The 27,601-nt window shown below is 38.4% G+C and overlaps 1 protein-coding gene, 1 long non-coding RNA gene and 1 other non-coding gene across 3 annotated transcripts in view; 2 read left to right on the forward strand and 1 right to left on the reverse strand.

Moving 5' to 3' along the window:
• Positions 1–27,601, forward strand: part of LOC132541431 (uncharacterized) — a 610,114-nt gene that overhangs the window by 232,447 nt on the left and 350,066 nt on the right. The window lies entirely within an intron of this gene.
• Positions 1–27,601, reverse strand: part of SLC44A5 (solute carrier family 44 member 5) — a 182,515-nt gene that overhangs the window by 40,991 nt on the left and 113,923 nt on the right. Inside the window, exons 5-7 of the mRNA XM_060201013.1 lie at positions 8,458–8,542; positions 1,323–1,451; positions 456–516 (exon numbers count right to left, since the gene is read on the reverse strand). Of these exons, the coding sequence (XP_060056996.1) occupies positions 456–516; positions 1,323–1,451; positions 8,458–8,542 (275 nt within the window). The remainder of the gene's footprint in view (positions 1–455; positions 517–1,322; positions 1,452–8,457; positions 8,543–27,601) is intronic.
• LOC132541536 (U6 spliceosomal RNA) lies at positions 9,963–10,069 on the forward strand. Its single transcript, XR_009552681.1, has one exon. It is a non-coding gene; the product is annotated as a U6 spliceosomal RNA (small nuclear RNA).

The following is a 27,601-nucleotide window of genomic DNA, read 5'->3' on the forward strand; positions in this document are numbered from 1 at the left end:
TATGGACCCCAGGTCATTGCAGGATGCAGAACGTGGAAGGTCTGGCTTCTGTAATTGCTTCCCTGCTGAACATGGGCGTTGACAGGTTGATCTATACTCCCAATCTGTCTCTCTCTTTCCCTAGTGGGGCAGGGTTCTGGGGGAAACTTTTATGGCTGAACTTCTGAGGTTCCAGATTAAGTCTCCAGCACCACCATAAGCCAGAGCTGAGTAGTGCTCTGAAAAAAAAATGTATGTGTATGTCTGTGTATGACGCAAAACTCACAGTTTCAATGGAATTTCCCCTACCTACATTCAAAAGAATGGACCTTAGCTTTGACTTTCCTCCCTATTAATTTTGGGATGTTGGGTTAGTCATGGGAATGTTGGTTGGCCTTAATTTCATCAGTTTTAAAAAAGGCAACTGCATTAAATAACTTATTATGAGTTCCTGAGGTAAAACAATAACAACTTACATGGTTTACTTGGAAAAATAGCAGTTGGACAGTCATCATCCAGTAAGATTTGTGTGAGACTCTAAAATGGAAGGAAGAATGTGTTAATGTTTCAAAGACTATGTAGTGACAACTTTCTTTTACTTTCAGTGTAAAGGTTGTTTTCCTTTAAGTAGTTAACTCCATATTAATCTAGTTATTCCAAATGATTAATTTACTAACTGTAAGCTTATCATATACACATACTTGATTAACAAATGCACATAAGTATCTTAACAGTTAGTAATTGAATCAACAGTAATAAAATCAGACCTTCTGAATTCAAGGCACATACATGTGTAAAGATGTATATTTCTGTCTTAGTCACATTCAGAGTCTAATCCATTTTATTCCTGGAAAAATAGCATCTTCTCTAATTTAGATATCATTCATACTTTTTAGTAAATAAAGCTTTAGAATGCCCTTATAAATCATTAAACAGGTTTTGGGGTATTTTAAATACTTATCAAACATGTATATTAAGTAAAATTCTAACTGTGATAATGTATCAATGAGCATTCATAGGCACATTATTGAAATGATAACTGTAAATGGCATTTTCCTCTTGACAGCAAGCATTTCAGACATGTAGAAAATGTGTTGATGTCAGGTTAATAGTTGAATCTAAGTTGCCACATTTAATAATCTTGCACAACACCCCAAGTCTACAAAATGGTATGCTGGAAATGATCCCTCCATGTGTATATAAATATGTAAAGTTCTAGTGGAGTGGTTTCTTGAATCACCATTTCCTAAAAGTGGAGACTTGCTCAATTACAAATATAATATTACAGTTGAGATTGAAAGCAAACTGAAACCCTTCTCTGGTTTTAAGCTAAACATACATACCTTTGCAGGCTGCATAACATTAGACTTGCAGTACTGGCTATAATATGACCAATATTCATTGTTGGTATTGTATTTAAATTGCAACTCCACATATGTTAAGAATTTTTCTGGACACTTAGAGACACAAATCTGTAAAGTAAATAGAGAGAGACAGCACTGAGAACTAAACTGAGTTGAACATAACCAAGAAAAAAAAATCTATAAATTTGAAATTCCAAGTTATTCACCATAGCAAAGTACTATTGTTTCTATGTCTGAGGGACAATTCATTTTTCTTGTTTCACTGTAAAAGTTAAACTTCATATGGTGGTAATTATCAACACTAATCCTCACCTTTTGATGCTTATGTCCTGTTAAAACAATAAGGTGTGATACAACAATGGACTTAACTTTTAACTTTTAATTTTGAAATAATAGCTCTACATGAAATAATATTGAATTATATTTCTTCTGAGAAATAATGGATTCACCCAGTTGTAATGTCTATACTACAATATCATAATAATGAAATTTACATTCTTACAAACCACAAGCTTTATCAGAATTTTAGCAGTTTTGTATGTGCTTTTTAATTGTGTACTTGTATGTGTGCACATATGTGTATGAATTCAGTTATTTTTTTCATTTGCTTCTTTGTAGTGCTCATGCATGAGCAGTTTTACAGCTCCTGGGTTGACATTCATTTTACTTACAGGGAGAGACACAGAGACAGAGAAATAGACACCACAGCACCACAGATTTTCATGAGGTTATGGCTCTCTCATGTGGCAAGAGGGCTTGAATCCAGGCCTTATACATGGCAAGGCACATTCTTATTGTGTTCTTGTGTGTTTGTATTCAGTTATATGCAACTGTATTACATGTGTATATGTCGTATATCTACAGAACATTGATAGACATTTGACACAACATACTGTTATAGTTTTCTGAATTAGTAATAAAAACATATTCAAGATTAATACTGCCTGTGCAGTTTATTACCTTTTCAGGGCTATGACATTGCTTTCTTTCTCACATGTGAATAAAATAGAGACTAAATTTTTCCAGACATTGACTTATGCCTCTGGTAATGTTAGAGTCACTGAATTCTCAATAATTTTCAAGAGAAAATGGAGTTTTATTACCATATGAAATAAAATTAAGGAAAACAATTTATATCATAGTCTTTTACTAACACTGGTCAAATGTTGTCAGAGAGGCCACTGATACAATTTTTCACACCAGGAACTTTGAAGATCTATCAGTGTCAAACCACATTACTCCTGTGCTAGACCACAGAGGTAGCACAGAGCAACTGAAATCCAATTAGCAACTCAGCAGAGATAAAGAAAGCACCACCAGAGAAGATGTATTCTATTGGTTTTCCTTTTGTTCATAGTAAAAATAAAAAGAGCATGAAAATCTATCAGTTGCAGTCAGTCTTTGCATGTTTTCTTCTAACCCTTCAACTTTTCCTTGTGACAAGCTCATCTCTGTCTTCCTACTCTACTTTAGTTGGTGTTCTTAATGACCAGACTCTTGCTCAAACCCCAACAGAAGATAGATAAAAATGCATCAGCAGAGCCATTTCTTTCACTTCTTTTTGAGTCATTTTTTTAGCCATGTTTTGTCACACCTGAAGGCATTTTCCTATAGACCCACAACTAAGAAAGAAAGTGGATAACTAAATGGGTGCCTCACATTTCAGTTAAAAACTGTCTTGTAGTAGCAGCAATTCAATTTCTTCTAGAAGTTTTAGAAGTTAAATAACCCATCTCCACAGTTATACCTCCTTTTGTATTTTCCCTTCCTCAGTCTCTCTCTCTCTCTCTCTCTCTCTACCTCTTTTACACACACAATGACAATCACACACACTTGCACATACTCATATCTCTAGAGAAAATGTTGGAAGTTTCAGTTGTCTGTCTACAAAAGACTAAAGAATCATTTAGAAACACTCATAGATTCCCAACATAGTTTGTTATTTTTTTTAAATTTTGATGAAAGAAGAATTTATGAGAGAGAAGAGGATGAGAAAGAGAACCAGAGCATCACTCTAGTATATGCAATGCCAGGGATTGAACCCAGGGCCTTGTGCTTGAGAGTCCATTGATTTATCCACTGTGCCACCTCCTGGGCAGCTTGACCACATTTTAAAGAAAGGATTTATTTAATGAATGAATGAGAGACAGAGAGAGAGAGAGAGAGAGAGAGAGAGAGAGAGACCAGAGTACCACTCTGGCAAATGCAGTGCCAGAAACTCAGACAAGCAAATCCTTTGTTCTACCCACTGAACCACTTTCCCAGCCACAATTTTTTAGTATTTATTTATTTATTGGATAGAGACAGAGAGAAATGGAGAGGGGTGAAGGAAGAGAAAGGGAGGGAGGAAGAGAGAGAGAGATGTAGTACTGCTTCACCACTTGTGAAGCTTTCCCTCTGCAGGTGGGGATAAAGGACTTGAGCCTGGGTTGCTGTGCATTGTAGCATGTGCACTCAACGGGATGTGCCACTACCTGGCCCCTCCTAACTACATTTTTCTGAGAGAAGATTGAAGCTATTACCAACACAAATGTCAAATGCTTATGTTGATTAGAGCTGAGCAAAACATTAACATATCAAGAGACAACTCCCATTTAGATTTTGACTACTTACTTATATTATTTTGAAAGCTAACTGAACTAGTTTCCCTGTTAGACATATTTAAATGGATTTACATAAATGACTACTGAAAGTGGTAATTTTCACAGGCTTTAAATGATGGTATAAATTTTATTTAACTATGAAGTCTGCATGTGACTATGTTGATTTCTATATATACGACCATGTACTTACAAGTATACACACAGACTACATATACATATATATCACATGAATAAATATGTGTCACAAAAAAGTGTGTATGTGCAAAACATACTAAGAAAAGTCATTAAAATAATAAAAAGCAATCTGTTAAGAAGAATCACCAACTTTCATTCCAGAAACAAGTAAGCTATTAAAAACAATATAGCAACCTCTCTTTACTCTCTCCATCAGAACAATTTTTCCCACTTCAAATAGTATGGTGATTAGTAGCAATCAACACATAATTGGTCAAAAATGAAGGTCACATTGAGATTGGGTATCCTAACTAATCACTGTCTGTCCTTTAAAAGCTTGTAAGCATATCTGGACCTTAGAAGTAATTAACAAAAGACATAACTCATAAAAACTATGACTTTTACTAGTAGTCATACAATGAGCCTGGCAGACAAGAAGTCTGCATTACTGACAGACAGCTAAATATATTGACCCAGATCTGATTCCTTGTGTAACTACAAAGGGGCATTCTAAATGAAATTCTTCATCTTTATTCATACATTTTCAATCCATATAGGGTTAACACTTTGCTACAATTAGGATTTGGCGGGCAGAGTTAACAGAAGGTGAAAATTACATTTGCTATGAGGAATGGATATCTTGTAAAAAATTTATGAAAAATAACAACACAATGTCTGTCTCATGATGGGAATGATGGATTTATGTAGCATAGAAGAAAAATTCCTAGACTGGGAAGACAGTAACTCATCCATTTATTCAACACATATTAATTGATAACCTGTTTGTAATCTATCCTTCTTCTTCTTCTAGCGTTTGCCCTTCTTCCGTAGCCAGTCAACAGCGTCAGGTTGAAAGCTGTCAGGAGCTGCTTGTTGCTGGCTTTGAAAGTGACTGGGATCCATGTGGATTCAGTCGGCTAGGAAGGATCGTCAGTTTCCCCAACAATGGGTACTGGTATCACCTTAGTGGAACAAAACTGACAAGTATCTTTGCCCTCAAACAGTTCAACTTCTAGAACATGGAAACAGATAATAACAAGTACGTATTTTTTTTTATTTTAAGATAGAGATAAGTGCTATGGAGAAGAATAAAAGAGGGGCTGGGTTTTTTTGTACCACACCTGGTTGAGTACACATGTTATAATGCACAACAACTGGGGTTCAAGCTCCCAGTCACCACTTGCAGGGGAAAAGCTTTGTGAGTGGTGAAGCAGTGCTGTAGGTATCTCTTTTTCTATCCCTCTCTATCACTGCTTTCTCTCTTGATTTCTGGATGTTAAACCAAAAAAAAAAAAAAGGTAATTAAAAGAAAGAAGAGTAAAAGATGACTGGGTAGGATTCCAATGTTAAATAAATGAGTAGTCAATAAGACCTCACTAAAAAGTTTACATTTGAAGAAAGGAAAATTTCAATGACTAGTGACTAAACCAGTCATTTGGAGAAAGTAATCTAAGCAAAGGTTACAGTAAAACTCCAAATATCTGAGGCAGAAGCTTTCCTGAATTCCTTGAAGATCACATATGGCCAGTTTGGCCCATGGACACACACACACACACACACACACACACACACCGGAGCTAAAGAGACCACATTCAAGGACCATGCAGATCATTGATAGGACTCTGACTTTAACATGAACAACTTAGTATCAATGTGGGTGTCGAGCAAAGAAGGAATATTTAGTAGGTGTTTAGTAGGTAAGACTAACTGCTGGGTAAAAGTACTGTAAGAAGTAATGGTGGAGTGGGATGATGGTGGAATACAGGAATAAGACAAGTCAGTAAAAATAAGAAAAAAACATTAAAAAGTTTGGGGGCTGGGTGGTGGCTCACCTGGTTGAGCACACATGTTAACAATGCACAAGGACCAGGGTTCAAGCATCTGGTCCCCAACTTCAGGGGAAAGATTTTTGAGTGGTGAAGCAGTACTACAGGTACTGCAGTACTCTTTTTGAGTGGTGAAGCAGTACTGCAGGTGCAGTACTCTTACTCATTCTCTCTATCTCCTCCTACCTTCTTTATCTCTGGCTGTCTGTATTCAATAAATAGAGGTAATTTAAAAAATAAAAAAAGAAACTACTGAAAAAAGAACAAGTCAGGAGATCATTGAATTAATCTAGAAAAGAAACAATAGATCCCCAAAAATAAAAAAAATAAGGAAGAGAATGGTGACAAACACTTTGGCCCCAAATGTACGTGCATGAATTTTTATTTATTTTATCACTACCAGGGTTATGCTGGCACTTGGTGCCTACAAAAGTGAGTACTACTGCTACTGGTAGCCATTACTCCAAATCTTTTTTCCTTTTCTTCCCCCCCTTTTTTTTAATAGAGGCAGAATTTGAGAGGAAAATGGGAGATAGAGGACAGAGAAAGAGAGAGACACGAGAGCACTGTTTCACTGCTAATAAAGTCCCCCATCACAGGAGTGAAGTGGGGATTTCAACCCAGATCTTTGAGTTTGGTAATGTGTGTGTTTTACCAGGTGCACCACCTGCTCCCACCCCAACATATATTTTGAATGAAGACCAAAGAAGTTAGTTGACAGCCCAAACACAAGGTCAGAGAAAGAAAGTGGTTAAGGGTCATTCTTTGGTACTTGGAGATGACATCAATTGAAATAAGGAAGACCACCGAGGGAAGGAAGTTTTTCTAGAAATGAAGTCAGAGATTAGGGATTGACTTTTAGGAATTTCAGATTTGAGAAGCCAACTCAACGTTCATGTTTAGTCATTAGAGAGGTGACTGATATATCCAGAACAACCTTATATGGAGATATAAACCAAGGAGGACAGTATACAAATGGTGTTTAAATGGTGGTGGTGGGAGGAGCTCAGTGGGTAGAGTGATAGCACTTCAACTCATGAGGCCGTTGGTTCAACCTTCTGCATCAGATATGCAAGAGTGATGTTCTGTTCTCTCTCATTAAATTGATAAGCTATTTTTTAAAATTTATTTTAAGTCACAAGATGGGATCGATATCCAAAGAATTAAAAACACACACGGGGCACAGGTAGTTGTATAGCAACTGGAGATAGATAGCAAAATGGTTATGCCAACAGACACTCATGCCTAAGGTTCTGAAGTCCTAGGTTCAGTCTCCCACACTACCATAAGCCAGAGCTGATAAGTGTTCTGGTTTAAACAAAAAAATTCATACTCAAAAGGCCTGTGGCTTTTAGAAGGATCTTTGAGGTGCTAAACTAGCACAACAAGAAGAGAACATCAAATCTCTATGCTTCCAAACAGGACAGAATTTTCACTGCTCAGCAGTAGTGCTGTCTAAAGACTAACAGGAAATAACCTCCCATGTAGTTAAAAACTCTGAAGATGCAATGTTTGGTCAGTTCTCAGAAGATACAATCCATGTCATATAAAGGGCATCTAGCTGTCGCCTGAAGTGTATGCTTTGTTGTATGGTGCACAACTCAGCCCAAAACTACACTGTCTGAAACCTTCTCTCTTTTATCTAAGTATGAACACACAACAAGTATGTCTGTGGCATACAAATAAAAATGCAATGTGTATCACTTCTTGTCCAAGTCTTTTAAGAGCAAGGGTGCTCTAGTCATTCTCTCTGATTTGAACAGTTTGCTATAGATAAGGAGGACTTTAGGGATGGCAGAGCTGCCATAGGAAAGACACCTGCAGGGTTATCACCCACTGGTTTTATTGACTGCCTTATAAGACCCAAACTGTACTTTACTATGTTGATTCACTGATAAAAATGGAGTTGAAATAGGGAGATAGGCCAGTGTGAAAGAACTCAATATGTAACTTTGCATGCCTGAGACCCCAGAGACCCAAGGTTTACTCCCCAGAGCCACCATAAACCAGAGATGAGTGGAGCTCTGATTTCTCTTTCTCTACTTCTCTCTCATTAAGACAGGAAAATCACACACACACATATGTAATTAAAAAAATTTTTTGGTTATCTTTATTTATTGGATAGAGACATCCAGAAATTGAGAGAAAGGGGGATGATAGAGAAGGATACAGACAGAGAGACACCTGCAGCACTGCTTCACCACTCGTGATGCTTAACTCCTGTAGGTGGGGGCCGGGTGCTTGAACCAGGATCCCTATGCCAGTCCTCGTGCTTTGCGCCACCTGCATCTAGTTAGTTTTGATTGTATACAAACATGCACTCATATTCATATCTTTTCATCTCCTATGAATTCATCATTAAACACAGGCACACAAATATACACAGTGAGAACTTAGATAGAACACATTATTATTATTATTTTTAGATAGAGACAGAGAGCTAGAGGGTGTGAAAGAGACCCAAGAATGCTTCAAATTGCTAAAGCCACCAGTGAAGCAGCTTTGTCTTACCTGTGTGGTAGGGCACTGAAGGTTTAACACCACAGATGGACTGGTACAACTGAACAGGTTAAAGTAAAACAAAATGGTCTTATTCCTATTAAGAAAGAAAACAACACAAAATGATATTTTTAGTCAATGAAAATGTCCCATGCATTTCAGATCCTGAATACTTTTATTATAATATAAACTTTAGAAATTGGCTTCATTTCCCTAGACATCAGCTATATATGCTTCAACTCCCCTTTAAACTGTTAATATTTGAAGTAGTACTAGTTGTAACAGTAAAATCTTGAATAATCTATTTCACTAGCAGGAGGTTGGCTAAATACATACTTCAGTATCTATAAAGTGGAAGGCAGCACTACTATTGAAAACAATATTGAAGAAAACATTTAATAAATGGAGATGTTCACTACATACTGGGTTTCAGAAGATTACTAATGCATTAAAGAACTACTTGAATTTTTGCAGAAATAAAGGCAGAACATACAGAAACAAATATATTTGGGTGATGCAATTACTTGTTTCATTAGTTTTCTGTGCATTGATGAATTTCTAAAAGAATGTTTTACTTTGGTAATATAAAAAATAAATTTATCTCTGTTCACAATTATGATCAGTAGTATAGTAATGGGACTGGTCAATATTCCTTATCTGTGGCACCAAATAATGTATTCCTCTGCTGTTTGGCAAAGCAACATCTACTGTCAAATTTTAATTTCTTTATCTGTAAAGCTGGAGATACTGCCAGCCCTACTTACTTCACTGTGAAGTCAAGAGTACATAAACCAATATGCTGTGAACTCAAAACAAATGACTGTTCAATTGTTGTATACTTAAAAAAAAAAAAACTTGTAGCATTTGTTGAGCATTCTGATTCCTATCTTCTCAACTCTTTGAGTTTAGATATCTGGGTATAAGACGCAGAGATTTACATCTTTCTTACATGCAGATTCAACTATAGACATTCAAGAACATCCATAGCGCTGTGTCAAGCCCTTAGCTAAACCATTGAATACACAGTATCAAAATGCAGATGTGAAGGGGGCTGGGAATCGGCTGGTGGCACACCTGGTTGATGCACGTTACAGTGCACGAGGACCCAGGTTCAAATGCTTGGTTCCCACCTGCAGGGGAAAGCTTCACAAGTGGTGAAGCAGGGCTGCAGGTGTCTCTCTGTCTCTCTTGCTATCACCCCCTCCCTTTCAATTTCTGGCTGTCTCTATCCAATAAATAAATAAAGATAGTAAAACTCAAAAAAATGTAGATGTTAAGTGATGTTTACCTTACTAATGCAGAAAAAATGAAATTCGCATCCAAATCTAAGGATAAACCAAACCCTTTGTACACATACACTCACAGGGTGTGGGGTGGGCATGGGTTAGTTCCTTGCATCATATCTATACACTTCTTACCTCTATAAATACAGGCAAAAGGCATTTATGGGGAAATAGATGGTGGGTTGGAAATAGTGGAGCTAAGATACAGAGATCAGAGTTAAGATGTTTCCCCTTGTGCTCGCTTCGGCAGCACATATACTAAAATTGAAACGATACAGAGAAGATTAGCATGGCCCCTGCGCAAGGATGACACGCAAATTCGTGAAGCATTCCATATTTTTTGCTCAAAACTCTACAAAAAATGGGAATAGATGGGAAATTCCTCAAGATAGTGGAGTCTATATATAGCAAACCTACAGCCAACATCATACTCAATGGACAGAAGCTGAAAGCATTCCCCCTCAGATCGGGGACTAGACAGGGCTGTCCATTGTCACCGTTACTCCTTCAACATAGTATTGGAAGTTCTTGCCATAGCAATCAGGCAAGAGAAAGAAATCAAAGGAATACAGATTGGAACGGAAGAAGTCAAGCTCTCACTATTTGCAGATGATATGATAGTATACATAGAAAGACCTAAATAATCCAGCAGAAAATTACTAGAAGTTATTAGGCAATATAGCAAGGTATCAGGCTACAAAGTCAATGTACAAAAATCAGTGGCATTTCTTTATGCAAACACTAAATCTGAAGAAGAAGACATCCAGAAATCACTCCCATTTACTGTTTCAGCAAAATCTATCAAATACCTAGGAATAAAGTTGACCAAAGAAGTGAAAGACTTGTATGCTGAAAACTATGAGTCGCTACTCAAGGAAATAGAAACTGATACCAAGAAATGGAAAGGTATCCCATGCTCATGATATTTATTGGAAGAATAAATATCATCAAAATGAATATTCTCCCCAGAGCCATATACAAATTTAATGCAATACCCATCAAAGTTCCACCAAGCTTCTTTAAGAGAATAGAACAAACACTAGAATCATTTATCTGGAACCTGAAAACACCTAAAATTGCCAAAACCATCATGAGGAAAAGAAACAGAAATGGAGGCATCACACTCCCAGGCCTTAAACTATATTATAAAGCCATAATCATCAAAACAGCATGGTACTAGAACAAAAATAGGCACACAGACCAGTGGAACAGAACTGAAAGCCCAGAAATAAATCCCCACACCTATGGACATCTAATCTTTGATAAGGGGGCCCAAAGGATTAAATGGAAAAAGGAGGCTCTCTTCAATAAATGGTGCTGGGGAAACTGGGTTATAACATGCAGAGAATGAAATTGAACCACTTTATCTCACCAGAAACAAAAATCAACTCCAAATGGATCAAAGACCTAGATGTCAGACCAGAAACAATCAAATACTTAGAGGAAAACATTGGTAAAACACTTTCCCACATACACCTCAAGGACATCTTTGATGAATCAAACCCAATTGCAAGGAAGACTAAAGCAGAAACAAACCAATGGGACTACATCAAATTGAAAAGCTTCTGCGCATCCAAAGAAACTATTAAACAAACAGAGAGACCCTTCACAGAATGGGAGGAGATCTTCACATGCCATACATCAGACAAGAAACTAATCACCAAAATATATAAAGAGCTCAGCAAACTTAGCACCAAAAAAGCAAATGACCCCATCCAAAAATGGGCAGAGGATATGAACAAAACATTCACTACAGAGGAGATCCAAAAGGCTAACAAACATATGAAAAACTGCTCTAGGTCACTGATTGTCAGAGAAATGCAAAATAAGACAACACTAAGATACCACCTCACTCCTGTAAGAATGGCATACATCAAAAAGGACAGCAGCAACAAATACTGGAGAGGATGTGGGGACAGAGGAACCCTTTTACATTGCTGGTGGGAATGTAAATTGGTACAGCCTCTGTGGAGAGCAGTCTGGAAAACTCTCAGAAGGCTAGACATGGACCTTCCATATGATCCAGTAATTCCTCTCCTGGGGTTATACCCCAAGGACTCCATAACACCCAACCAAAAAGAGGTGTGTACTCCTATGTTCATAGCAGCACAATTCATAATAACTAAAACCTGGAAGCAACCCAGGTGCCCAACAACAGATGAGTGGCTGATAAAGCTGTGGTGTATATACACAATGGAATACTATGCAGCTATCAAGAACAATGAACCCACCTTCTCTGACCCATCTTGGACAGAGCTAGAAGGAATTATGTTTAGTGAGCTAAGTCAGAAAGATAAAGATGAGTATGGGATGATCCCACTCATCAACAGAAGTTGACTAAGAAGATCTGAAAGGGAAACTAAAAGCAGGACCTGACCAAATTGTAAGTAGGGCACCAAAGTAAAAACCCTGTGGTGAGGGGTAGACATGCAGCTTCCTGGGACAGTGGGGGGTGGGAGTGGGTGGGAGGGATGGGTCACAGTCTTTTGGTGGTGGGAATGGTGTTTGTGTACACTCCTAGCAAAATGTAGACATATAAATCTCTAGTTAACTAATATCAGAGGGGAAAAATCAATTGTATGTCTCAAAGTTTTTCAAAACACAAACTGAATCTTTTTAATATATAGGCTGTGTATTTGATGTGCGGACTCTCTCAAAAGCCTAGACCAAGTAGATTAGAAGCATCCAATAGCACAGCTATATATGAGATACTGGGTACTGTACAGCAAACCCTAACAAAAGGACTTTTCAAAGTTAAACCAATTACCAAATAATGTGATGATAACATTAACTATCGATTGTCTTTTTGAACCCTAAGACAGCAGGAACCTCACATCTCTACTATAGAGCCCCTACTTCCCCCAGTCCTGGAACCCTTGGATAGGGCCCACTTTCCCATATGCCTCTCCCAATCCATACCAAATAATATTGCATCTGCCGATCACAACCTAACCAACGCAACGATTGCCACCTCAACATGCTTCACCTCAGACTGTGTCCAGAGACTTCACATGTGGAATGACAACCCTTCAGCTTCATTACTCGGGTGAGACCTTTCCTTTTATAGTATACTCTAATTTCATCTCAGGATGTTCACTTTCTAACAAAGTCCCAAAACCTAGATATACACCAGTTTCTGTGAGAGAGAGCTTATGTTCACACGTATCCATAAACTACTGCAAAATATATACCTGAAAGCAGAAGTACACTAGACTTGGCAGTGAGTACCTCCCTAACACTTCCTCTCCACTATTCCAAGCTTTGGGTCCATGATTGCTCAACAATTTGTTTGGCTTCGTATGTTAACTCTCTTTTCAATCACCAGGTTCCAGATGCCACCAGGATGCTGGCCAGGCTTCCCTGGATTGAAGACCCCACCAATGTGTCCTGGAGCTCAGCTTCCCCAGAGACACACCCTACTAGGGAAAGAGAGAGGCAGACTGGGAGTATGGACTGACCAGTCAACGCCCATGTTCAGCGGGGAAGCAATTACAGAAGCCAGACCTTCTACCTTCTGCAACCCTCAATGACCCTGGGTCCATGCTCCCAGAGGGACAGAGAATGGGAAAGCTATCAGGGGAGGGGGTGGGTTATGGAGATTGGGTGGTGGGAATTGTGTGGAGTTGTACCCCTCCTACCCTATGGTTTTGTTAATTAATCCTTTCTTAAATAAAAAAAATTTTAAAAAAAGATGTTTCCCCTTCACTCCGTATTGAGAGGGTGGATTATCTCTTTTCTTTCTTTCTTTCTTTCTCTCTTTCTTTCTTTCTTTCTTTCTTTCTTTCTTTCTTTCTTTTTTGCCTCCAGGGTTATTACTTGGGCTTGGTGCCTATACTATGAATCTACTGCTCCTGGAGGCTATTTTTTCATTTTTGTTGCCTTTGTTGTTTATCATTGTTGTTGTTATTATTATTGTTATTGCTGTCATGTTGTTGGATAGGACAGAGAGAAATTGTGACAGGAGGGGAAGATAGAGAGAAGGAGAGAAAGACACCTGCAGACCTGCTTCACCACTTGTGAAGCGACCCGACCCTCGCTGCTGCAGGTGGGAAGCTGGGGGCGGGGGGCGGGCTCGAACTAGGATCACTACTTTGGTCCTTGTGCTTCGCACTGTGTTTGCTTAACCCATTGCGCTACTGCCCCGGCCCTGATTAATCTCTTTTCTCAATTCCAAATTACAGAGGGTTCTGAGAAAATCTGCTGCAGCAATTACAGATATTTCTGGGTAAACAGTCCAACATCTCCTACTGCAGTCAGGCAACTATTATGTAGCAGATCTCCTACACAGCCTTCTTCCATTTTAACAGGGGGGAATGAAACCCAAAGAGGCTATTAATTAGATAGCTGAAAAAAGCCTCAGGGGCACAAATAGTACAGTGACAATGCAGTCTGTGATAGGTGTGTTCTTTGCTGCTGGTACTTCATCTGACAATAAGAGAGGTGAACCATAGTGAGTAATGTCACAAGAGCTTTGAGGAAAGCAAGCCAAAGTCAATCTCTCTACTCAGACAAATTCAGCAAGGACTTCCTCACAGACTTTTCACTTATACCCCAGGACAGAGCTACACAAATGGGTACTGATGACTAGTCAATGACATCTTATCTTCAAGAGCAATAATGGACTCAAAAAGAAGGCTGGGCCCCCACACCACTGAACATCTTTTACATTTTTTACAAGGGGGCCCAAAATACTGAATGAGAGACAGGACAGCCTCTTCAACAAAATGGCATTGCAAAAGAATGAAATAGAACTACTTCACCTTATCACAAACAAAAGTCAATTCCAAATGCTTCAAGGATTTGAATGATAAACCAGAAACCATAAAATATTTAGAGGAAAACATTGACAGAACTCTTTTTAAGTCTATGTTTCAAAGATTTCTTCAATGACTTAAACTCATTCACAAGGAAAACAGAAATAAACCAATAGAATAACACCAGATTAAAAAGCTTTTGCACAACAAAAGAAACTCCTTAGGGTATGGAAGATCTTTTTATGTCATACATTAACAAAAGGCTAGTGACCAAAATATAAAAAGAGCTCACTAAACCTTGAAGAAAAAAAAAATCCAAAAGTGAGGAGAGTATATGGACAGAATAGTCACCAAAGAAGAGATCTAGAGGGCCAACATACTTATGACAAAATGCTTTAAGTCATTTACTATATCAGAGAAATTCAAATAAAGATAACTTCATTCCTATGAGGATGCCATCAATTAGGAAGGACAGTAACAAGAGTTATTATGTAGGGGCAAAGGAACTCTTTTACACTGCTGGTGGGAATGTAAGTTGGTCCAAATCCTGTGGAGAGCAGTCTGGAGAACTCTCAGAAGGCTAGAAGTGGACCTACCTTTTGACCCTGCAGTTCCTTTCCTAGAGATATATTCTAAGGAATCAAACATACTCATTCAAAGAGTTCAATGTACACCTATGCTGATAGCACAGTTGGTACTGTCCCAACCTTGGAAACAAGCTAGGTATCCAACAACAGATGAATAGCTAAGACAGTTGTGGTATATCCAAACAATAGAACACTACTCAGCTATTAAGAATGGTGAAGCCCTATGGAACTGAGAGTCAACAATATTTATACACCTTTCCCATATTTGGGAGCTACTCTCTTCCCTGATGCAGCATTCTGATCCTTTTTCCAGCTATGACATCATCTCCCCAGACAATAACTTGGATCTACTGTCATATCAGATTTCAGGCTCAGGGGCAAAAAGAAAAAAACAACTAGTATAGCCACAGGCCCTTTGGAATATAACTAAAATATGCCTACTAGCTACCTACAAAACAAGAGACCCTTCCCAACTCTTCATCTGTACTACTCCAGCCTTTCGGTTCATGATTAGTCAACAACTTGTTTGGCTTTATATGTTAACTCTCTTTTCAGCAACCAGGTTACAGATGCAACCATGATGCCAATCAGACTTCCCTGGACAGACAACCCCACCAATGTGTCCTGAAGCTCTGATTCCCCAGAACCCTGGCCCACTAAGGAAAGAGAGAGACAGGCTGGGAGTATGGATTGACCTGCCAATGCCCATGTTCAGTGGGGAAGCAATTACAGAAGCCAGAGCTTCCACCTTGTGCATCCCACAATGGCCTTGGGTCCATACTCCCAGAGGGTTAAAAAATAGGAAAGCTATCAGAGGAGGGGAGGGGATACAGAGTTCTGGTGGTGGGAATTGTATGAAATTGTACCCTTCTTATCCTATGGTTTTGTCAATGTTTCCTTTTTATAAATAAATTATAATAAAAAAAAGAATGGTGAAGCCACCTTCTTCACCTCATCTTGGGTGGAACTTGAAGGAATCATGTTAATTGAGATAAGTCAGAAAAAGAAAGATGAGTATGGGGTGATCACACGCATAGACAGAACTTAAACAACATACACTATGTTCCATGTGAGGAAGATGGGTTCTGAAATTGGGGCAGCTTGGAACATTCCTACTCATGACCACAGAATATGAGCTCAGATCTACAGGGATGCAGAGGTCAAATAGGTTTCTAAGCTGAAGCCCAGATCACATCAAATCGATGGGGTTTACAGTAAAAGTATTTATACACCTTTCCCATATTTGGGAGCTACTCTCTTCCCTAATCCAGCTTTCTGGCCTTTTTTCTAGCCATGACATCACTTCCCCAGAAAATAACTTGGATCCACCCACATATCAGATGTCAGGCTCAGGAAAAAAAAATGTATAGTAATGAGCCCTTTGGAATATAACTAAAATAGGCCTGACTATCTGTAAAACAGAGACCCCCAAAGCTTCATGTGCAATATTCTAGTCTTTATGTTTATGATTAGTTAACAATTTGTTTGGCTTTATATGTTAACTCTTTTTCAGCCACCAGGTTTCAGATGCTACTATGATGACAACTGGACTTCCCTGGGCAGATGACTCCACCAATGTGTCCTGGAGTTCTGCTTCCCCAGATCCTTGCCTCACTAGGAAAGAGAGAGACAGGCTGGCAGTATGGACCGACCTGCCAATTCCCATATTCAGCAGGGAAGCAATAATAGAACTCAGACCTTCCACCTTCTGCACCCCACTGTAGGGAATTGTGAGGATACAGTAGAGCTTGGTGGGACCCCCCATTGAGAAATGAGGGCCTGAGAAGCACAGCCAATCCTATCAGTCTCTCTCTACTAAGAGGTCAAGCAAGGAAGGACACGGTCTCCAGGGTCTGGCCCGCCTGTCAGCCTCCCTGTCTCACAGTAGCCCACTCCCTTATTATCTACATAATCATTGTTTTGCCTGAAAGTCCCCCCTCCTACTTCCCCACCCATTCCATTCCTTTGATTATACCTGATCTATCTTCTCTCAGCCCTCAGTATCCTGCTCTGGCTGCTGGTTACTGATAACCCTGCTTTCTCATTCTTTTAATCAATTAAATCTCTTGCTCAACAATTACTGGAAAAGTCCTGACCCTCCTCCAGACCCTTTGCTCTCCCTACCTGTTCGTATGCTTCTAAGACCCCTTCTGTTTCATTGGTTTAATACCCCCTGCTTAACACTGTATTATATTTACATAACCACTGCAGAGCATTGGTTTAATCCCCACTGGTTCATGATGTGTTTTGGCTCCGCCCCCTCTCGTAGTACACCCTGATTTTCACCAGTCACTTTTCTCTCCACCCTCTCTACATCACATCCTGTTTACACCCTACTTGGCAAGTATATTAGTTTTAGTTTAGCTTAGCTTGGATTAGATTGCGCTGCGTTCTGCATGAATAAAGAGATACTGAGTACAACCCAGCCATGAGTCCCTGGTTGTCTGTCTCCACTCGCGAAGCTAGTCCGACACTACCATATATGGTATACACATGTCACTTCCTCCTATGACCCCTTATAAGCCCTGCTTTGATGTTCAATAAACAGATTGCCCATGAGACAAGTCCCCGGGTCTTCTCTCACCTTGACGCTAGCATTGGGCATAAAGAGAGACTTGTACGGCTCCACCCCTGCTGCCCTGGAACATTCTCTTAGGCCCCTGCATCTGGTATGCAACAGAGCTGGTAAGCCAGGAGTTTGTGCCTGGGAAAGAGGCCTCCCCACCAAAAATTCGGACACCCCACAATGTCCCTTGGTCCATACTCCCAGAGGGTTAAAGAATAGGAAAGCTATCAGGGGAGGGGATGGGATATGGAGGCTGATGGTGGGAATTGTGTGGAGTTGTACCCCTCTTATCCTATGTTTTTTGTCAGTGTTTCCTTTTTATAAATAAAAATTAAAAAAAAAAAGAACAGGAAGAAAACATAAAGTAAAACTTGGACTGGTTTGGTGTATTACACCAAATCAGTGAATTTTGGGGAAGGAGAACTGGGACAAGGATGCATGTGGGAGGACTTTTGGGTCCTATTGTATGATGTTGGAAAAAGGCCTAGGTTAGGGTTGGGAGTGTTTTTCTGACATTATGGCCAGATGAGAGATTGAGAAATTTCTATGTACCAACATTACTGTAAACCAGTAACCTCAAAAAATGTCAAACAAACAAGCAAAAACACGGCTGGAACAGGAAAGTAACACACTTACTGTCCTTTCATAACATAATGCAAGAGCCAAAACCAGTAAAGAGGGAAGAGAACGAAAAATAATAGACCAGGTTCTCTCCCATGTGTAAATTCTTCACAGAGTCACAAATGACTTGAGAGTTTAGATGTCAGATTAACATTTTAACTGGGTATAGTGAATTTAACCACAGAAAGTATGTGGAAAGTTTTTGAATCTGCCTAGCATGTAGAATTAAGATGAAAGATTTGCAAGAATGCTGTTAAATAAACTCATTTCATGTTTGTACCCCCACCGAGCACACATGGCTTAAGAATATGTTTACACATTTATGCACAATATGCACAAGGCCACTTCATGATTCCACAGGAGTTTCCTTGACTCTTTCACCATCTAAGTGACTGTATCATCCACACAGTTTCATAATACATATGATTCAAATTTCTACCTAAGTAGATGAATAAATTACTGCATGTCATGGATTACCAGATTCTCTTAGGAGTTGTTAAAACTATAAATGATAAATCGGCAAATGTCAAGAGCCTCCCAAAAGTAAAATTGATTTATAAACTGCAAAGTGATACATAAATTCAAGTTATTCACCAGATTATGTTATCTCCAAAGGTCAAATTCATACCTTCCTCAGCTTTAAATCCATACCTTGCCAACATAATAGCCTAGCTCTGAATCCTTTCTATTACTTAACAAATGTGTGGAATAAATGAGACCATTTCCAAAATAGGTTTTCTCAAAATCAGAGTTAGAATTCTTTTTCGTTTTTCCACAGAAGTCTGGAGTCAGGCAATCACAACCTATCTGATATTCCAAAATCTCAGTGGACATCAGATTTCTTATGTGCAACGTAAAGATGATGATTACACAGTTCAGCAATTGTGCTGGAGTAAATAAAGAAGTAACTCATTATGGGAGTCTCACGGTAGCGCAGTGGATTAAGCTCAGGTGGCGCAAAGCGCAAGGACCGGCGGAAGGATCCCGGTTTGAGCCCCCGGCTCCCCACCTGCAGGGGAGTTGCTTCACAGGCGGTGAAGCAGGTCTGCAGGTGTCTATCTTTCTCTCCCCCTCTCTGTCTTCCCCTCCTCTCTCCATTTCTCTCTGTCCTATCCAACAACAATAACATCAATAATAACTACAACAATAAAACAAGGACAACAAAAGGGAATAAATATAAAAAAATTAAAAAATACAAAAAAAAGTAACTCATTATTTAAACCAAAGTACAATTCCATCAAGAAATATGGAGAAGGGTTGTGGCACACCCTGTTGAGCACATACATTACCATGCACAAATACCTGGGTTCAAAGCCCCTGGTCCCCACATGCAGGAGGAAACCTTCATGAGTGGTGAAGCAGGAGCTTCAGGTGTTTCTCTTTCTCTACCCTTCTCTATCTCCCACTCCACCACAGTTTTTCACTATTCTATCAAATAAATAAAAATGAAAGAAACAGTGAATTACTAGCGGAAAATGATGTTCTGTGCACTTAAGATCATTTCTTTCTTGAGACACTGAAATTAAAAAAAAAATGAAGGATGTTTAAAAATGAATAAATCTCACCATATCAGTTAACAACATGTAGGGTGGATTTTGTTCACAATTGCACAAGAGAGTTTAACAATTTCTGGAAGATGGAAAGCATATGAAAGGGTATAAATAAAAAGGAGTCCCTGCTAAAAATCATGAGCAATACTGAACTCAAAGAGTTGTGAATGAAATATAGAGCTTGAAATCAGATGAAAGTTTATATAGAGACTATAGATCAAATCAGCACCTCTCTTCTCCCATGGGTCCAGTTTCTATTCCAACTTCTAGGAAAAGCAAAGGTCTCTTTTGTTGAGTGTACTTTCTAGAACTCGCAAGGGATTTCACAGAATTTGATACCCATTGTTTCAGCTTTCATGTTCTGGCACTTTTGAAGCTCGTGCCTGATAGCCAACTTTCCAACAACTCATGCTGTAATGCAATCTTATAGTCAGAATAGGTGCATCTTACTACAAGAGTCGAGGCCTCCCTAGAAAACCCACTGACTGACACTGTATCATCACCAGTAGAGCACATGCATACAAGAAACTCAATTCTTTATTTAATAAGAATGAATAATGGCTAGCAGGAATGTCAGAGGAATTCGGAATATGAGAAAACGAAAGACTTACATAAACAAAGAAAATCCGATGCTGTAGGAAATAAAAAGAATCCAGAACACAAGAGGAACCTTTGAAAACCCATATTTTTAGAGTAATTCAGTCAGATTGTTTGCAAAATAAAAATGTTAGTTGAAGAAACTCATTAGATAATGGGAGAAAACTCTTGGAGACTAAAAATATTATCTTGTTTTAAATCAAAAGAAGAAGAAAATCCAGACAGTATCATAGAATGGGGTACATAAAGTCAGAGATAAAGGCCATAAAAAATAAAAGGGGGTTGAGACTAATTCAGGAAGTCCAACATATGACTGACAGTTCCAATAAGTAAACCAATAAAATGCAAAGAATAAGAAACAGCTGAAGAAATTTCTCAAGAACTAATAATGCACAGTTCTCTAGAATTAAACAGCTTAGAGACCTGATCAAAAAGTTTTTTTTTTTTTTTTCGCCTCCAGGGTTATTGCTGGGGCTCGGTGTCTGCATGAATCCACTGCTCCTGGAGGCTATTTTCTTCCCTCTGTGTTGCCCTTGTCGTTTTATCGTTGTTGTGGTTATTATTATTGTTGTCATTGAAGTCGTTGTTATCGGATAGGACCGAGAGAAATGGAGAGAGGAGGGGAAGAAAGAGAAAGGGAGAAGAGGAGGGGAAGAAAGAGAAGGGGAGAGAAAGACACCTGCAGACTTGTGAAGTGACACCCCCCCCACACCCGCAGACGGGGATCCTTACTCTGGTCCTTGGGCTTCGTGCCATGTGCATGCAAAAAGATCTTTTCTAAATCTGCACTTAAATTTGAGATTATGAACATTAAGAATAAAGAATTGATTTCTTTCTTTTTTTTCCTCCAAGGTTATCGCTGGAATTCAGCGGTGCCTGCACTACGAATCCACTGCTCCTGGCGGCTATCTTTTCGTCATTGTTGTTGGATAGGACAGAGAGAAGAGAGGAGAGGAAGACAGAGAAAGGGAGAAAGACACCTGCAGACCTGCTTCACTACTTATGAGGTGCCTCCCCGACACACACACATCACAGGTGGGGAGCGGGAGGCTTGAACTGGTATCCTTGCGCGGGTCCTTGGTCTTTGCACTATGTTTGCTTAACCCGGTGTGCTACCGCACAGTCCCCAATTTTTTTTTTAAATTTTATTAGTCATTTAGTATTGATTTATAGAATTAAGAGACACCAGGGGTATAATTCCACACTGTTCCCACCACCAGAGTTCTGTGTCCCTATCCCCCCCATTGGAAACTGCAGTGGTTCTCCCAAGATCACAGATATGGGTTGACTTATTTCTATAATGATCTATCTATATTTATATATAACTACCCATTTTTCCTTTGGTCCTACCTTCTCTCTCTCTCTCTCTCTCTCTCTCTCTCTACTTAATTTGATAGGACAAAGAGAAATTGAGAGGTAGAGGGGTAGAAAAGAGAGGGAGAGTGAGAGAAGAGAGGGGGGGGGGGAGAGAGAGACTGCAGTACTGCTTCACCACTTGTGAAGTTTTCCCCTGCAGATAGGGACTAGGGGTTTGAACCCAGGACCCTTGTGCATGATAATGTGTGCCACTGCCCAGCCCCACTTCTCTTCCTTTCTAAATCACACCTACATCTTTTGCTACTTTGAAACGTCCTTCTTTTTTTTTTATCTCTTCTCTCTCTAGGTCCTGATGGAATTAGAGTTCAGAGTTCTCTGGTCATCGTTCCCTAATATTTCTTCTCCTCTGCGGGTATGGACCAAAATTCTATTTTGGGGTACAGAAGGAGGAAGTTCTGGCTTCTGTAATTGCTTCTATGCTGGGCATGAGCATTGGCAGGTCGATCCATATCCCCAGCCTGTTAAAGAAGTAATTTTAAATGTTTTCTAAGAGAAGGAAATTTACAAGGTATGTAAATCAAATTGGGATTAGAGACACTGAATTCTGGAAACAGTGGAACAGCTCTTCAAACTTCTGAAAATAATTACCTTTCAAAGATATAGTTCTAGAAAGAAATCATCAGGGGTGGAGATAGATAACATAATGGTTATGCAAAGAGTCTCTGATGCCTGAGGCTCTAATGTCCTAGGTTCAATCCCCCATAACACCATACACCAGAGCTGAGTAGTGCTTGGAGGGGGGGGGATAGTATCAGTAAACTGTTTAGAAAAAAAATAGAAGATTCCAGCATTTTTACTTATTATTCTAAAAAAAATTAATCAAGGATATTTTCCATCAAAAAAGGAAATCTACAAAGAAAAAAATTAGGATATAGCTAATAAAAATAAAAATATATATACTGAAAAATATGTTGTCTATAAGAAGCAAAATTTAACTGAGAATTGTGTTTTTATTTGCTAAGCCAAGGGATTCTAGAAGGAAGATATAATCTAATGTGGCAGCAAAAACCCAAAATCAAAGGTATGTGATAAATCTGTAACTAAATGGAACAAAAGGACAGAAGTTCTTGATCTTCAGAAGAAGGAAACATCTGAAAGACAGAGTGACAGAAAAACTGGAGTTCTGATGAAAATTGGTCAAGCAAAAAAAAAAAAAATTGGAAAACAAAAGAGACTCATTACCCAATTTTGAAACAAATTAAAATATGGGATAATGTTAACTTGCTAACAAAGTGCAAAATTTGACTTTGCTAGCAGGAAATAGTAAAAATAGTATGTATTGACTTGCAGTAGATAAGGTTACAGAGCTACTTTATAGAACAGCAAATCTTTTATTTTACACTTCTAGAATAAACCTACCAATAGAACAAGACTCTATAAAGGTTGCAGAACTCAGCCTCATGATAGGCTTTTTATTTAAAACATAAACAGAGAAAGTACAATGGGCCATATAAAAGAAAGTTGAAGATAAAGGTAGCAGGAATAATTCCACTCTGAATAAAAAGTAAAAAAATAATAATAAAATAAAAAGTAGAGATACTAACAAAAGGAACTAGAACAAAACTATAGGCATTATTATGCTATTTAAAGTTACAAAAGTACCTATGTGAAAATCTACAAGTAATAATTCAACTGTCAACCAGAGGAGAGGGGTCAGAAAAAGAAATTATATAAATTAATCAAATCTTCATTTTTTTTCTCCTACAACAGCCTGTACAGCAAAGGATACTATCAAAAATTAATAAAGAATAAAATGAAATAATGACCATGGTATTTAAAGTCTTATACAAAAATGGGTGAACTAGTCATTGTTATGGACAGAAAGTTTGTGTACTCTCAATATTCTTATGGTAAATACTACCCCCCCCATGCAGCCCCTCTATGATGGATGTTCAGGAACTTAAATATATGACCATACAGGAACTGAAATCTTAGATTCCTAATCCCTAGAATTGTGGGAATAAATTTCTGTTGTTTAAAAGCCACTCTGTTGATGGCATTCTGCTATAGTAGCTTGAATTGATTAAGAGAAACAGAGAGAGATTGTCTTTGTGGAATAAGATTGTAGGTAGGGAGTCTCAAGATAGGAGACCATTGCTTTTACTATAAACACTTATTATTTTGTTAGCTTTCAGATATGTATTATTTTCATATATATATTTAACATGTTAAATCAAAAGTTGTATCTGGGTTTTAATGTATTAAAGCAGGTTTGTGAAACGTCCTTGTTATTTTATGAGAAGTTCTTCAGTAAATTGAAAGCAGTTTTACTCCACATAGATGGCAATTTGATGCAAAATTAAATGGAAGAGTTTTGTCCTTTTAACATTTCCTGTTTCCTTATCTTACCCTTGTACTGGGGAATAGATGTCTCAATCTGTTTAGGTTGATAACAGTGTTATGTCAGATAATGATACAATGATGATTGCTTAATGCAACCGCTATAAACTGAAGTTTTTGTAGAAGCCAGAAGGTGGCGTCAAAAATCAACCAAGTCTTCTATTTTAATAGAAATTCCAAAGAAAAGTACTGTACCCCTTTGTTAGGAACAACTTTCCTGAAACTCAGAAGGCAAAAAAGTTGTACACATCAACAAAGCACTGTATTTTCCTTTGAGGCCATTTAAAAATTTTTCATATTTTTTTTCTTATTTCCTTTTGGATAAACATGGATAAAAAGCACAAAATGGTCCAAGTCTATGTCTCAAATACTGTTACACCTCTCATATGGAAATTAAACCCTGTTATTCAATTTTTTTGGTATTTAATTATTCATAGTACTCTCTTATAATCCTTTGTATGAGAACAGTTATAATGTCTCCTCTTTTCATTTTAAATTGTATTTAAGTCCTCTCTCAGTCTAATTAAAAATGTGTCAATATATATAAAATAGCACACAATTGACTAATATTCCCTATTGCATTTTTAGTAGCTAGTTCATTTATTTCTACGCAGTGTTTTATCCCTCCTTTTATTAACTTGGAACTTCGCTTTGTCTTTTTTTTTTTTTTAGTTCCATAAGGTGTAATAGCAAGATGTTTACTTGAGCTATATCTTGTTCCATAATAACTATATCTCTCAGATTTGACAGAATAGTCTATAGGAGATGAAGTTTATAGTTCAGCCCAGTCCAAGCTCTTAGTTATCTCTCAAATCTTTACACTTGTTCTTAATGGCTTCTAGTGATTGAGGGTGTGTCAAGACTTACCAGTGTTGCCAGATAGAGAAACTCAGCAACATGATGGTCTGATTAGAAGTGGAACCCTTATTCTGACCACAGTTTCTGTTTGTTTTTTATTAGAGACAGAGAAAAATTGAGAGGGGAGGGGTTGCTTTCAAGCTTGGTCTATTAAAAACTGCTGCTATAACCATAGGTGTAGAAAGTAGCACTGTTACTATCCTTTCTAATGTCTAAATTTCTCACAGGAGTGAAGTCGTATTGTCACTGATGTTGTTATATGCATTTCTCTGATGATCAGTGATTTTGACCAATTTTTCATATCTCTTGGCCCTTTGGGTGTCTTCTTTGGTGAATATTGTCTATATATTCTCCTCACTTTAGGGTGGGGTTGATTTTTTGTTTGTATTTTGCTGAATTTGGTGATTTTGTTATATATTTTAGTTGATAACCTTTTATCTGATGTATGGGATAAAAACATCTCCCATTCTTTTAGGGAGACTGGGAATTGGAAATTTCTGTCTATTCTTTCTGTGCTGAGCACTGAGAGGAATGTTGGTGAAAAGTTGTTTGAAAAGACCTGTTTTGTAGAGTTCTGTGCATCCAGAAAACTGACCACCAGAGACAGGCAAATGTCATGGGGTATGCTCTTGACTGGCAGTTATAAAGGCTTGTGCATTAAGTTCCTACCAGACATCAATCTCCAGTACACCAAAGGAAAACTTGGAGAGAGTGCCAATTGACTTCTCCATTCTCTATGATAGAGTGTAATCACTTCCTAGACATTTATTAAACCAGTACTCTAAGTTTCATACAAAAACTTCTATTTTATTTTATTTATAAAAAGGAAACAATGACAAAACCATAGTATAAGAGGGGTACAACTCCACACAATTCCCACCACCAGAACTCTGTATCCCACACAACAACTTTTAAGGCATACAGGACATGAGTTTCCTTAAAGGAAACATTGGGAGATGAGCATTTTGTATTCCCTCAGACCATGGTAAGATAATCACAAGGAGTTATCACAACCTTGTAAGACCGTCTCTGTGGGGCCAGATGGTGGTGCACGTGGTAGAGCTATGTGTTACAATGCTCACGGATCCAAGTTCAAACCATGATCCCCAAGTGCACGGGGGAAGCTTCAGGAGTGGTGAAGCAGTATTGCTGGTATCTCTATTTATCTCCCCCATTTTAACTCCCTCTTCTCTCTCAATTTCTGTATCTATTAAATAAATAAACAAACACCATGTATTTATATCTATATATATTTTAAAGAACTTCTATTTATTTTTCCATAGTCTTGGTGAAGAATCTCATAAATACAATCCCTGTTGGATTTTCATAGCTAGGTGTTTGAGGGACATGTTTCCCAGGCAGAAGTCTTAAAATTGGGGTGTTAGGTATCATCCAAACATTTCATTCCTCAAAGGGAAGTTGAAATTAGGGGATTCCCTCCTAATTATATGGCATTATGAGGGGTGAAAGATGTAACAAGATTATGTCTCAATCTTTTAAAAAATCTTTAATTTAAATTTAGTTTCTAATTGTTTGGGGGGGAATAATTTATAAGCCAACTTGCTGTCATGAATAAAACTTCTTATCTCTCCATAATAGGTGCCTTGCTTCTTTTTAATTTTTATATTTAAAAATTTATTTTTATCACTGATTTTACAAAATCATAAAATTATGGGTGTATAGTTCCACAGTGCATCCACGACTATAGTCCATGCCCCTACTCCTACTTTCTCATCTCACTGCCCCAGGTATCACCAGCACAATTTCCACAAAAGCTTAGAGATATTTTGACTACTTTTAAAAAGTGATATTTTCCTTTTTCTTTCTTTCTTTTTTTCTTTCCAGAGCACTGGTCAGTCTGACTAATGAGGACTGGGGATTGAACTTGGGACTTTGGAGCTTCAGGCATGAAGCTACATCCCCCCACCTAGCAAGTTCATGTGTTTCAATTCTTTACATTGTACATATGCACAAAGCCATAGTTGTTTCCCCAAGAAAAGCAGGTCATTTGGTAACAGATATAAACTATAGAAATAAGAGTTCTTGAACTAAAACAATAACAACAACAACAACAACAACAAAACTGGAGGAGAAAACTTGATTTCACCTCTTCTCCCCTCCCTTAAGTTAAAAAAAAAGTGCATAGCTTGGGGGACCTAGAGGTGGTGCACCAGGTTAAGCAAAAGGATCCTAGTTACAGTCCCTGGCTCCCCAACTGCATGGGGGGGGGGGAAGCTTCACAAGCAGTGAAGCAGATCTGCAGGTACCTATCTCTCTCTGCCTCTATCTTCCCCTCCTCTCTCAATTTCTCTTTGTCCTATCCAATAAAATGGATAAAGGGGGCTGCCAGGACCAGAGGATTTGTAGTGCCAGCATGGAGCCCCAGCAACAACCCTCCTGGGGGTTTGTATTGAATTGCAGAGTTTAAAGAAAAAAGTATAGTTAGGTGGCAGGAGGTACCACAATAATGCAAAAGACTTCCATACTGAGGCATCAGCATCTCAGGTTCAATCCCTGAGACTGAAAAGTGATCCAGTGGGAAAAAAGGAGAGAGAGAAAGAGAGAGAGGGAGAGGGAGAAGGAGAGGGGGAGAGGGAGAGGGAGAGGGAGAGAGGGAGAGGGA

This window comes from Erinaceus europaeus, chromosome 11 (assembly GCF_950295315.1).
Source record: "Erinaceus europaeus chromosome 11, mEriEur2.1, whole genome shotgun sequence".
NCBI lineage: Eukaryota > Metazoa > Chordata > Mammalia > Eulipotyphla > Erinaceidae > Erinaceus > Erinaceus europaeus.